We start from the raw sequence: 14,396 nt of genomic DNA, 5'->3' as shown, positions 1-14,396 counted from the left end.
CACTATAGCTCCGGTGCTCAGAGGACAGTTGTTCATACAAGGTAGATCTGAATGAAAACACAAAATAAAAGTTATGGAAATAGCCATGAACAAAACAAAGAACCACCCAGACAGCAAAACCTGTCGTTTTTATATTCATTCAACGACTGCAGAGTGCAGACGTTGAATCAATGTAGAAACGGGGGATTTTCCTGCCTGGAAAGAAAGTATTACCAATTAAGGCATGTCACGCCGAAGGCGTTCTATGAGTTACAAATATATTTGATTCAGAAGTTAATTGTAAGAAGCGTTTAAACCGGGTAAAAGGAGCTATTTTACCTAGAAATTAAACCACCAAAGCAAAAATGAAACGATTGAATTAAAATATTATGAAGATGACTATATGCATTCAAATATAAAAACTTTTGGAAAAATATGAAATTTACAACTTGTAAATTAAGCTTTTCTTGAAAACTAATCAAAAGCTACAAAAGGGTCGATTCCATAGCAAGCAAATCTTGTGACAAATTACAAGAGCAGATAATCGATTCATGAAACTGCAATAATTTGTTATTTACTTTCCCAAAGCGAAAAATGCTGCTTTTTGCATTTCAAAATAAATTAAGTAAAAATGTTAGTTTTTACTAAAAGTAAAAGCTGAAAATAATTGAGCACATTAAGCATGAAGTCCGTTTATCCATGAATCATGCGTAGTAAGTAAGGTTAAAAGCTGCGGTTTAACAAAGTAACCAAAAAATGTGGTCAAGAAAACATAACGGACAATAATTAATTATGAGAGAGTGTTAAGGAAAAAATTCCTTTAGCGTTAAAAAGAAAATTAGAAATAAATTATGTGAAGAAAAAATTAGTAAACAATTAGTAAACAATCAGTAAATTCAACAATGCAGTTTGATTTCTGCCGCTTCATTGATGGCAGTAGGTTAATTTTTCACTGCGAATGTAAACTCCTCGTAACATCTGAGCCGCAAAAATGTGATTCTACAAGAAAATATTCGTACACAGGTCATGCAACAAAGCAGAAGTTTTAAAACGTGTGCGGTTTGATAATTTGTAAACATAACTTAAAGACGAATGAAATTCCTACTACACACCACTAGAAACGGAAAGTAGGGGCTTTTATGCTGGTGATCTCTCCGTTGAAAGTGTGCTCGTTACTGACAACAAACAAATTTTTTACCTAATTGCCAAAACAAATCAGTTAGCCAACCAAGAACGCTTAGGGATACCGGACAACAACGGAACGCTGACAAAATTCACCAACTTATCAAAGCCTACATCAGGTTCACTAACGATAACATCAGATATGATAAATGAGACGAGAGCAGATTAATGGTAACATGGTCTAGTTATTGTACGGCCTACCGTTACTCCAAATGATGACACACTGTGGCAGCACGGTCGTTTTTTAAATAATACTGACAATAATATACATCTTTCAATTCAATTCCTTTTGTGGATAAGCCTAGATACAAAACATTTTGATTTATGTATATCCAAGCGGTACCCAAGCGAAAATAACGATTGGTGGAAACTGGAAAAACGTGGAAAAATAGAATTATCAGTACCGTTTTGTACGAAAATATTCTTAAGAATTCAGAATAAGATGTTGAATCTGGCTCCATCTAAGCCATTGTTAGGTGTACCACAAGAACAACGATTGAACAAAGATCAATTTCAATATCTCATTTAATAAAACCAACGCGTACGTTTTCAACAAAGCAAATATCGGTACTCAACCCAGGGATGGAGGCACTGGGCACTGTCTGTTCTTTAACGAAAAGACTCAGACAAACAATGAATGCCTCCCAGGACTTGCGACGGCGCCCATAAAGCAATGAAACTTTTCATGCAGCGGACTCAAATACACGGCACAAACTCAGACATTCCTTTGCGGAAGGCAGTGGAACCACGCAGAATCACTTCGCGACACGATATCACAAACACAACACCACATTATTATCATAAACACTAAACATACCTATTTCATACTATGTCTGTTACAATTGTGTTAACGTTTTTAACTCCTTAAATTTGAACTAAACTTGGTACCCTTGGTTCCAATTTAGCCCAAATTTGGGGGGGGGGCCTCTGTAGCGATCCATTATTTCATCATGTAAGTTTTCCTGCCTTTTACTATAGTGAACTAGAGAGAGAGAGAGAGAAACCTTTTATTTTGTCTGTTGCGAGAAAAGTATACGGTACAAAATATAGACAATGCAAATAAAATAGCACCATAACTAGAATCTACAACAGACAGGAAGCAGCGAAAGACTATATTAGTCATCGAGTCAGCTGCTTCCCTGAACTAGTTTAACTTAAATTTATTTCTTAATGTTTCTGTAACTTTCCATGTAATCTGCCCCCCAAGTGAATAAGAAAAAGGGGACTGATAATATAAAATGATTTGTTCGCATTTGGAAAAAGACACAGTCAGACCAGCGCAGCTGAGAAAAACATTAAATTGATTGTTTAGTTAAAAATGTAATAATTCGTAATAACGTTTCCCTGTTTTACAATTTCACTATTCTGTAATGTTTAAATTCAATTTGTGTATAGACCTACAATATTATATGAACGCCTTCTGATAATTTAAAATTATAATTCGAATAACAATAATTGTGTGAAAATTATTTCATGGAGTCAGATAGCCAAACTAGATAAATTAGATAGATAGAAATTTCATCAAGCAGTCAGACAGCCTTATTATAAACAAACATTAGACCTTAAATAACAATAGACCTTACATCTAAAATAAACGTTACCACAACACCACTATTTATAGAAGGTTTTTCAGTATAGTAACTTCAAGAAGGTTACGTAATGTTACATCATAGGACTCATGGTTCTGTCAAGTTGCACTAAATCGTAAACAAGCCGAAGTTTCTAGATTGTCACGTAGGGAAAATGATTCTAGAAAATACATTGCATAATAATGATTTCGTAATCAGAGATCTATTGGTAAACATCCTTGTGACATCATGACAAACGATATTTGGTGATTAAGAAAACAACAGAATGTTCGAGGTTCGCATCTTACAGAATGGTCTAGAACTACGTTACATAACAAAGTTTCGCAATCAAAGGTTACTTCAGGTCATAACCGATAATAACACATCGCACCAAAATTTTACAATCAAAACAACACGCTCTGTCAAGATACAAAGCAGCCCGTCGCGAGACCTCGCACATTGATTGTGACATACGCCCCCCCTTAGAATATTGTTGCAAACAATATAACAACACAATCAATACAAAACACATCACAAAAACAATTAATTACTCAATAAAACAGTTCTCATTAATCCATCGTTGCATGATCTACCAACGACAGCGTTTCTCAAAACAATGATCATTACGTTTACTGTGAAAGTTTTCACCGTCTTCAATGCACCGGCGAGCAAGATGACCCATCTTCTTACATCGGAAACACTTCCTCTCCGGACAATCCTTGGCCAGATAACCTTCTCCGTGACAGTTGTAGCAAGCCTTTTCATCAAAAGGGCAGCTCCTGGCTAAGTGTCCAGTCTCTTCACATCGGTAGCAGTGGTTGTCACGGCAACGTCTGTTTTCCGAATGTCCGCCGTCAGCTATTCTATTTGAATCTTCAGTTCTTATTCAACTAGATTCTATTTGAATAAGAACTGAAGATGCTCATTACTATGTAGTGAAATATATATTCTTTTTAAACATGAGGCTGGTTGAACTTTATTTTAATTCTCAACCTAAAAATAAACTCTAACGTTTTCGACACGTACGTGTGTCCTCATCAGGAATTACATATCTGCAACATAAATAAAACGAAAATTGTAAGGTAAATTTGACTTTGCACTGTAACTGTATAGTACTAACGACACTCCAGACTGAAAAGCACAAACCGAACAAGTGACACAGGAATGATTACGAAAACGTTAGAGTTTAATTTTAATTACGTTATATTTGTGTATGTAATACATCATGTTAAACCCGCTAAAGTTACTTTGTTTTATTTCTCTATGTTTTATAATATGTTGCATGTTTGTAGATACTTGTTACTTTGCCTATACGTTTAAAACTTTCGTAACTTAGCCTAACTAAGTAACTACTTCTTCATTTAGGCTACCACATAAGTAGCCTACGTTTAAAAAGTCACGTAAAGCAGGCCCTAACTTTAGGGCTACCATATGTCCTCTTTTAAGAGGATTTGTCCTCTTTTTTGAAGAAAAGTAAATTGTCCTCCGAGGACACCCAAAAATGCTCAAATGTTCCTCTTTTTTACATTTTCAGTTTTCTTGCTCATATTTTCAACAGGATTTCATTGTTATGTGACTTTTTTGCAATTTTCAATCATTTCTGTAGGCTACCAATGCAACATGTTGATTTATAGAATTTTCGAAAAAACATTGGGGTATTAAGTTATTTGATCTGTTGTTCTGAACAATCTTAGACGTTCATTGAAACAAACTACATTGCTTTGCGATTGTCGTAGGTAGCCAAATGGCGGTTAGTGATGAGTGCGAGCGAACTGCAAATCCACATGTGAGGGAATTGCTTCATTTGAGGAGATCTGATTAACAAATTTATGAAAAAGAAAAATTGGGACAAATTAAAAAAAAATTGAAAAAATAAAAAAAAATGAGTAAATTACAAAAAAATAAAAAAACGCAAAAACTTGCAAAAGAGTTTGACATGTTTACCTTTTAAGGTTCTCACACTTTTACAATAAATTGTTGTTTTATCCAGATCTATTTTATATTGATTCAGCGCTTGTAGACCTTGCTGATTACCAGCTTAATAGTTTGGCTAATTTGTCAAGTGAAGCAAATCGAAAAAATAATCCAATCTGCACTATGCATAACATATAACCTATTTAAAAATAAATCGTGGCATGGATAGTTGGATACTTAGGCTACAACTTATGTGGGTGCAAATGTAGAATAAATTATATCTGTGATGCAGTCACAATGGTGCAAGGAATGAACTAGCCTTTTAGTTGAGTCTGTCCTTAGCATCTCATTAACAGCTGTATACAACTTCAACTATAATTATCTTTAACCTATAAGGAGATGTTGTGATCAATTATAAGACTTGTAACCAAGTGTGGAATTCATAGTTGTTAATTTTTAACAGTGTATAATTTGGACCAGCCATCTCACCTATGCAGCATCGCGTCAGTTCAAAACTCCCAAAGCTGTAGTGTTAAGACGTGTTAATAACAGGCTACCAATAAATATGCTCCACAAGTGTCAAAAACCATTGGTCGACAACTTGATCTTCCCGAAAATATTGAAGATTAACTGGTCAAACATGTTTTGGAAATGGAGTAATGGAGATTTTATGGTTTAAGGACCATAGACTTAAGAAAGCTTGCATATGACATTGCGTCTGCCAATAATATCAATACCCGCTTCAACAGTGAAAAGGGTCTGGCTGAAAAAGATTGGCTCAAGGAATTCTTGAACCGCCATCCATAAATTTCATTGCGAAGACCTCATGCAACTTCAGTTCAAACTACACACTCCAATGGTCCAAAATACACACCCCGATGGTCCAAAATACACACCATATGTGTAATTTGGACCATTTTTTATTGCTTAATTATTCTGTATTTTTTTATTGTACGTGATGTAGGCTATATTTTCTACACTGGTTTGCAAGTACCTAGACTGTATCTGGGTGAAAAATAATACACATTGACCGGAAGTTGGCTGAGTTGTGCTTATTTTTCTTTAAGGGGTTCAAAATACACACCTTTCCCTTACTCCTAGATATTTACGATAATTAAAAAAATAGTACAGTCTTTTCATCATTGACACTTCTTTAGGAATTCTCGAATAGAACTATAATCGCCAACACGTGCCACCTAAATTTTACATGCATCGGATTCAGTATTAAATTACCTTTCCAGGGATGTGCACCTATAGGTGGGCATTTGGAAGGAACTCCCAGAAGAACGGTTCAAAGATAGAGGACATATTTAGGATAATTAAACAAACAATACAACTTTTTCATCATTGACACTTCTTTAAAGGGCGGGGAAACCCAAATTAACTTTTGCGAGTTTTTGTTTAAGCGCGATGTCATTGTGTACAACATGCGTTTTAGAAAAAAAATCCCAATTTTGTTGCCCTCGTCTCGCTAAGGCCGCTTTTGTTTGATCCCCGTTGGCGAGGCCTCGCGCGCATCCAGCTGTGACGCTGTGACGTCACAATGTACATACAGTATTGATCGAATTAATTGAAACTGTCAAGAAAACAGGCTGAAGATAAATGCTTGTAAAATGAAACTTAACAATTCTCGCAAAGACGTTCACTTAACGTTTTTATTAAGGATACGTTAAAGAGCTGCTGAATGTCCTGCTGACAACGGATCCGGAGAATGTCCACCAACCAAAGAAACTGGGAAGCTATTTCTGTTCCAGACATTTGTGTTCTGACTTTTCGCGGCCTGATCTTTGAGATGCTGCAATGTCAGGGTTTTCTACCGAAAAAAAAAAAACCGTTGATTTTTTTACACTGCTGTTCTGTGTTGCAGGCTTTGACCTTGTAACACCTGAAAATTGTTCCAAACCGTGTTCGTGCAATACTGAAAGAAGGTGGAGGCCACATTAGGTATTAAACTATACACATCTGTTAAATTATTGCAATAAACCAAATATACACAAATTCAGCCTGTTTTCTTGACAGTTTCAATTAATTCGAAAAATACTTTATGTACCTTGTGACGTCACAGCGTACAGCGTCACGGCTGGATAAGCACGAGGCCTCGCCAACGGGGATCAAACAAAAGCGGCCTTAGCGAGACGAGGGCAACAAAACTGGGATTTTTTTTTCTAAAACGCATGTTGTACACAATGACATCACGCTGAAACAAAAAACTCGCAAAAGTTAATTTGGGTTTCCGCGCCCTTTAAGAAATTTGGAATAGAATTATAATCCGCAACACGTGCCACTTAAAGTTTAAATGCATCGGATTCAGTATTAAATTACCTTTCCAGGGATGTGCACCAATAGGTGAGTATTTGGAAGGAACTCCCAGCAGAACGGTTCAAAGATGGAGGATAACTTATATTTACGATAAACCATAAAATACGATTTTTGCATAAATGACACCTCACCAATAAATCTTGAATAAAACTATAATTCGCAACATGTGCAACTTAAATGTTACATGAATCGGATTCAGTATTAAATTACTTTGGAAGCAAGTGACTGCTTGCATTATCCTAGTGGTAGGCTACTTACTAGTTTATCAGATTTCGTTGAGATCTACATTATATCCTTACGAAAACATTGAATGACCCAATGCTGTATGCACTGCCACTACTCTACTAACTTAAAAAAGAAGTCTCTCACATAGCTATACATTTCCACTCGATTCAAGGACCTTGCTGGTTACGAAATAAATCCTAAAATAACCCGTGAGAAACCACGCCCTTGTTATACTCGCTGCTGTTAGGTCAAAACGTTAGCATTGTCTCGAGATTTTCTACCATGAGATAAAAGGATGATGAAATATTACACTACTAAAAATGAAATAACTAAGCAAGAACCAATCTGCTGGACTGCCCGTAATAATGTTACGTAACAGGCAGCAGGCAAAGTACGTGAATCACAATAATAACAGCAGCAAAAAAACAAATTTAAAATAAAAGAGAAAACTTTTCAAAAAGCCCGCGCCACTTAATATAATTCATCTTTCAAAACCCGTTTGCCGAATACATAAAAATCAAGAAACATTTTACATAAAAGTGATTTGTAATCTTGTGTAAACAGTAAACATCCAATGAGAATAATAGTTTGCAAGTGCATGGCAAGAAAAATTATTTGCAATGTTTAACATATACAATCAGAGCATACAATCATAAAAACGTTGCATCAAAAGGTTGAAAATTGGTATGACCAATAGCTAAGAGCTGACTCAGCTGAGCAGCTAGCAGGAGAGAAGCTACCCTGTTTACAATAGAGAAACACAAGTGATTTCGATGGCGTGGGTTCGAATCTCACCGCTACTACCATATTAAAAAAGAAAAACACAAAATAATTTGTTCCTGGCATGCCACCATGCAAGGTGCAAGTAAGAGTTGTGGAGTACAACACAAGCAGAAAACACAAGGTTGTCCAATTATGATGTCAGGATAGCTTGCGTTTGATGCCTTTGGTTCAACGGTCCAAAAGGAGTATGGCATGTGTATGAGCTCTTAACTCTTTCTCTAAACAATAACAACAACAGAAGGAACAGCAACTAAAAAAAGATAATGCTTTGCTTTAAAAACTGCATAAACAAAACGTCAGGATAAGCCATTAAAAGCAACATGATGACGTAGGCAGTCCGGTTAATTTTAGGTTAAAAAGAAATATTTGGTAGGATTTCGCAAGCATGTAAAGCTAGGATTCTTTATTCTCCAATGATCATTGATCAGGTATTAAAATCAATTCAACATAATTTCAGTAAATATCTAAATGAACAAACAAATTATTAACACCTGCCATTTAAAGTGCACATAAGCTCAAAATTATTAGCGTATTTAGAAATTTCAAGCTGAAATGAGAAACATCTAGGGCAGACTTCACAACACTATACCACAAACTGTTGTTTATACTGTAAAAACAAATTGACCAAGGAAGGTAGATATTTCCCTGTGGACAAGGAAACAAAGCAAACAACATCCAGGAACACACTGCGTTCACTACATAAACGATTCGATGCCATGTAGGGTCATACCAAAGACTTTTTTAAAGCAGTCTCAAGTCTTTTCTGCTTGGTACTCAACAAAGAAATTAATTCAGGATAGTAGTGTGCTCAGCTGCGCCTCTATACAGCTGTGTCGACACGGTCTGCTTAGTAAAGCGCTGACGGCAACACCTGCGATGGATACTGCACAATATAAAATACACATTATTTTAATGTGTTCAATGAAGTACAGCAAAATATACGGCACTTACAGCGTAACGCAAAAGCAAAGATAATGGTTCAGGAAACCCTTCCAATCAATATATCTTTTTTTGATTTTCCGGAATATCGATAGCTTGGCTTGCGTTCTGTAAAAAGCAAGTGTCTCAAGGTTCGAATGATTACATCAGTGTTAGCTAGGTGAGGCTTTCCTATACCCAAATAAACGCAAGGTGGATAGATATTACCAAAACATAAGTCAGCAAAGCATTAGGCCTACCATGCATTACATAGCCTACAAGGTATGTCACCCTGAAGGCGTTTTTTGTGTATATATTACTAACACAACTGATAGCCTACAAAAGTTAATTACAAACTATTGCAAAAAACGATAACTACTTAAAAAGGGTGTTTTTAGAGGATATTTGCATAAGGTATTTTGATAGGTTTTTTTCTGTTTCAAGTACAAGTTAAAACACACAAAAAAAAATTAAAACCCTAACCAAAATTTAAACCAAATTTTAAAAATTATTTAAAAATTAAAAATTATTTAAAAATTAAAACCCTTCCAAGTCCCAAAAAAAAATTAAATGCATTTATACGTTTGCAGTTTTCTTCCTCTGGTTCAGCGATTCCCAAACTGGGGTTCGCAGACTAATTGGGATCCGTAGCCGTAGGCCTACAGTAGATTCACAGGGTTCGCAAAATAAAAGCTTTTGGCATTTTCTTATTAATTTTGATTCGATGTTTCAACTAGATTTAAACTTAATAGACTATGATATAAACTTCACTTGTTTCAATCACATATTTTGTTTGCGCAATGCTGTAATCTGTAAATACATATCCGAGGAGGGGAGTTAGTGAGGTTAATGGGTAGGCACGTGCAATTGACGAGTGCCACATAGGCCCAGTGGCCGAGTGGTTAGTGCGTTGGGCTCGCAGTCGAAAGCCTGCACGTTCGACTCCAGTCACCCGCACTTGCTGTTGTTTCTCTGGGCAAGAAACTTTACGATAATTGCCTCTACCCAGTGATCGATTTCGAGTAACGGGTAGTACCAAATTTAAGTCATAAGTAGAGTAGACAACCGGAAACAGACATTGCCGTCGGCTGCAGCGTGGGTCAGGTGTACGTCGGAAGGCGTACACCGATGCATAGCGCTCAAGTCCGCTTTCCCGCAATGCAGGATAAAGATATGAAAAACAAAAACAAACAAACAGACTGGACAATGGACATTGGTAACTATCATCCAACTGAGATACCCATTACAAATAAATAGAACCATTTTTATTTTGACCTAAAAAATTTTTTTTAGTTTATTTTTATCAAATTTTTGACTTTATTTTGACCTAACGAAATTGCTTATTTGTAAAGGCCACAGTTCTTCCTTGAATTGTTACCAGTTACCAAAACATAGGCTAATATTTTGTCGATTTCAGACCCAAACGTGTTCAATAAAAGGGGCTTGTTCAATAAAAGTTTGCTTTGATTGCGATACTTGTTGTCGCTCCAATCCAGGTTGATGGTGTTTACTTTTCTTGTGGCTTTCAACAAAATACTTTTTATCACACTTCACTAAAAACTCGCAAAAATTGCACCTTTAATCACCCCCGAGAGTTGCATTAAAGTCATCAGGAAAATCTCAACAAATCTGTCCAACTTTTGCTGAAAACGATTTAGCTTGCTTAGGCATTTTTGCATTACAGAATGTCAGTTAGCTATTCCTAAAACCCAAACTGTGAATCATCGAAAACACTGTTGCCACTCTCTTGTCATGAAAAAGTACTAGATTTGACTGAAAAAAAAAACTAGATTTACAAAAAAAACACTAGTTACCTAGTATCATAAATACACGATCATTTACATGCATAATGTACAAAAATGACAGCCAATGGCGTTAGTGAGTGTTAAAAGTCCTTAAAATTTCAAAATAGAACTGAATTTTTTTGAAAGTGAGAGCCCTGAAGTCATAGCCGTAGGAGAGTAAAACATTTTTTTTTCGGGCGAACAAAATTTGCCGAAATTTTCCTTTGCAAATAAATATATTGTCAAAAACGCAATATTACTCACAATCTATGAGGTAGTGTAGTCTTAAAAAGAACTTCACACTCATCAAAGGCTACGCCACCTACTTTAGTCTACTTTGAACACATTTTACAGTTATTTGTGTGTATTTTTTAAAGTATTTATGCTAAATATCTCAAATTTGGTCATCATTGGGTGTAACCAAACATTGAAGCAGCCAAACAAAAATTAGGTGGGGCTACTTTGAACCGGAATGGCCCGTTTCGGCTAGTCCGATTGGGCTAGTCCGATTCGGCTATTACCCCTTTCGGCTACAGCCCGATTCGGCTAGTCCGATTTGGCTAGTTCCCTATTTGGCTGCAGTCTATATCGGTTAGTTCGTATTCAGTAATTTTTTGAAAATCAAACGATAATCCTTCTGTAATCCAACAAAATCCTTCTGTAAATCCAATGACGTCTTCTGTTTATTTAGAGAATTTTGTATTTACAAGAAAAACAAATTGAAATGAAATTTAGCAAAAAATGGTTGAACTATTAAATTGAACTGTTTGCTCAATTTATGTTTGAACTGTTAATGTTTGCTCAGATAAAATTGACATGCATCCTGCGTCGCCGTCTGCATGTAAACTTTTCTTGGAATATATTAGAATCTTCAACTATTACAAAATTCTAAACCCAACGACGCCTTTTGTTTATTTAAAGATTTTGTATTTTATTCCACAATTTATCGTTTCTTTTGCCTTTGAATGCCTTCCCAGACGGCAAAATCCGTCATTTTTACAACGATTCAACGTCTGCAGACGTTAAATCAATGTAAAAATGGCGGATCTTACTGTCTGGGTGAGCCGTGCGATAAATTAAAGCCTTTGGTTGCGTCATAATGAATTGCGTAATTACCACTCCCAATTACGCGCGCCGGTATTTAAAAGAGAATAGCGGAGAAAAAAGTGGAAAGTTGTTTACCACAGAAATGCATGTCACCGCACAATAACGAAATTCTGGAAAACCTTTTCGAATGCGTTGATTAATGATTTTAATTGGGAAAGAAAGCCAGAAGTAGACATTTTTTTATTCAGGTTAAAGTGAAACCACTCTACGTTGGACTAAAGCGCAAAGTAACTATCAAGTTGCCTTGCAAAGCGGAAGATCAAAGTTCGCAATACCGGTCGTAAAGTTGATTTTTTCCCAAAAATTAGGTTGTTGAAATCAATTACTCGTAACTTTCGAGTGATATAGGCCTAATTTTTTTTTGTAGTCAGATTGTAAAGATGGAGGTTTGATATTATCGAATTGAATCGCCGGTTAATACTGCCAGTTAGTACTCTAAATTGATGGACCGCGTATTATCATAAAAAAACTGTCGTCCGCTCATTTGCCAGTTTGACTAAACTATTATGATAATATATGACTTTGTTTTAGAGCATCAAATTTATGCTATCTCCGTAATTAATAACTCGTATGTAAGTTTTTACATGTATTTTGAACAATAACACACTCGAACAACTAACAAAACACTTCTATTTATATATCTCATTTACCTCTAATGTTAATAATGAAAAATGTTGCTTTGATGTAAAAAACATATTTTGAACTAACCCAGACAACAAAATTCGTCTGACGGATTTTGCCGTCTGGAAAGGCAGTCAAAGATAAACACTGGATAAAATGCAAGAATGCATAAGAAACGATATTGTAGAATAAAATACAAAATTCTCTAAGTACACAGAAGAATCGGACATACCCTGTTATCATTTTTAATGTAAAAATTCCTTTTGTGGTCCCTTTGTTTTGAACAATTCCAAACTGTGCTGTTAAAATTTCCGGTTTTAGTTTTGGTCTCAATCTCATCAGTAGGGCCATTTTTATATGACCTTAAAAAATCAATAATATGACTTTATTTTTTGGAAAATATGACTTTATGTGAAAATCGTTTATTTTTACATGCGTACAACGTCACTCACGGAACTAAAGAGTAAAACATACGCAACATAACAGTACTACACATCCATTTTTATTTTAAACCACTGTTGTAGACGTTGTAGTACAGTTTCATGTAGTGTGGAATGTTAGAGTCTTTGAAGTTACGATTTGGACGTAAAAATGACTTTAGTAAGGAAAATGAGCGCTCCACAGACACCGATGTGGGTTGACACTTCTGCAGTTTTGCATAAAGCGCTGGTGAAATGTCTTGTCTTTGTAGCTCCATAATTTGTTTCACATCGTTTTTGTCCAATCGCTTCTTAATGTAATTTTTGAGCTCAAGCGGATCTTTTCCGAAATCAAGGGCATTTAGATCAGCATGGGCCTCTTTCATTTGCAACACAATGCAACGTGTGACCTCATAAATTATAGGTCTGTGACTGTAAGTGTTATGTAGGCTAATCCTACAGTTTGCCTTCGTTCAATCAGAAATTTCCTTACTTTCTAGTGCTTAATTGCTTCACCGCTTAAATTGGTACTTTTTATTTAAAGTATACAACGGTATGACTTTATAACTCAAAAATATGACTATATAACTTAAAAAGCTGATTTATGACCTAACCAGGAAAATATGACTTTATATGACTTCATAACTTTCTTAATATACCTCACAGGGATGCGGTTTTTGCGTTAAAATTGATTTCACGACTTACTGATGCATAGAAAAAAATATGACTTTAATGACTTTAAATGGCCCTACTCATCAGTCATCATCATGATTCGAAGTAAGATCTTTGTTAAATGATTCACAAGGCTAATTGTTCTGTGGAGTGAGCATTTTGTTGCTCCGGTTTTCTTTGGTGAAGTTATGAATATGGAACGTACCATATCACTAGAGATGTTTCCGGTGTCATAAATATGATTTAAGGTCTCAGTGGTTAGGTGTAAACCACACTCATCTAAAGCTTCGATTATTTCAAATATAAAAGAAAATATATTGTGGAATAAAATACAACATTCTTTAAATAAACAGAAGGCATCGTTGTCGATTTTATGTGAGCAAACAGTTCAACTTAATAGTTCAAACATTTTTCGCTAAATTTCATTTCAATTTGTTTTTCTTTGTCGGAATGCAAAAGAAACCATATTGTGGAATAAAATACAAAACTCCCTAAATAAACAGAAGGCGTCATTGGATTTGCAGAAGGATTTTGTTGGATTACAGAAGGATTATCGTTTGATTTTCAAAAAATTGCCGAATAGGGAACTAACTGATAAAGACTGTAGCTAAATAGGGAACTAGCCCAATCAGACTAGCCAAATCGGACTAGCCGAATCGGGCTGTAGCCGAAAAGGGAAATAGCCGAATCGGACTAGCCCAATCGGAATAGCCCAATCGGACTAGCCGAATAGTAGCAGACCCACTTTGAACACTGTCCAAACTTATCACTAAAAAAACACTACATAGCAAAAAAAACACTAGAACACTAGATGCAATCCAAAAACACTAGATCTAGTGGAAAAACACTAGGAGTGGCACCACTGATCGAAAAGACCACGTTTGTGAAGTGGAAGAATAAACAAT

The 14,396-nt window shown here is 35.6% G+C and overlaps 2 protein-coding genes across 5 annotated transcripts in view; one reads left to right on the top strand and one right to left on the bottom strand.

Moving 5' to 3' along the window:
• LOC145781078 (uncharacterized) overlaps positions 1 to 14,396 on the top strand; it is a 446,514-nt gene that overhangs the window by 122,476 nt on the left and 309,642 nt on the right. The gene's annotated exons all lie outside the window — the stretch shown is intronic.
• LOC145781074 (uncharacterized) overlaps positions 7,023 to 14,396 on the bottom strand; it is a 54,930-nt gene continuing 47,556 nt past the window's right edge. For all 4 annotated transcript variants that reach the window (XM_082592813.1, XM_082592817.1, XM_082592816.1 and 1 more), the window contains 2 exons: positions 8,922 to 9,017; positions 7,023 to 8,188 (listed from right to left, as the gene is read on the bottom strand). In XM_082592813.1, coding sequence (XP_082448939.1) covers positions 8,950 to 9,017 — 68 coding nt within the window. In that variant the 3' untranslated portion in view covers positions 7,023 to 8,188; positions 8,922 to 8,949. The remainder of the gene's footprint in view (positions 8,189 to 8,921; positions 9,018 to 14,396) is intronic.

This window comes from Aplidium turbinatum, chromosome 12 (genome assembly GCF_918807975.1).
Source record: "Aplidium turbinatum chromosome 12, kaAplTurb1.1, whole genome shotgun sequence".
NCBI classification, from domain to species: Eukaryota; Metazoa; Chordata; class Ascidiacea; order Aplousobranchia; family Polyclinidae; genus Aplidium; species Aplidium turbinatum.
The sequence above is the reverse complement of the archived record's forward strand: the minus strand, read 5'-3'. Positions and strand labels throughout refer to the sequence as shown.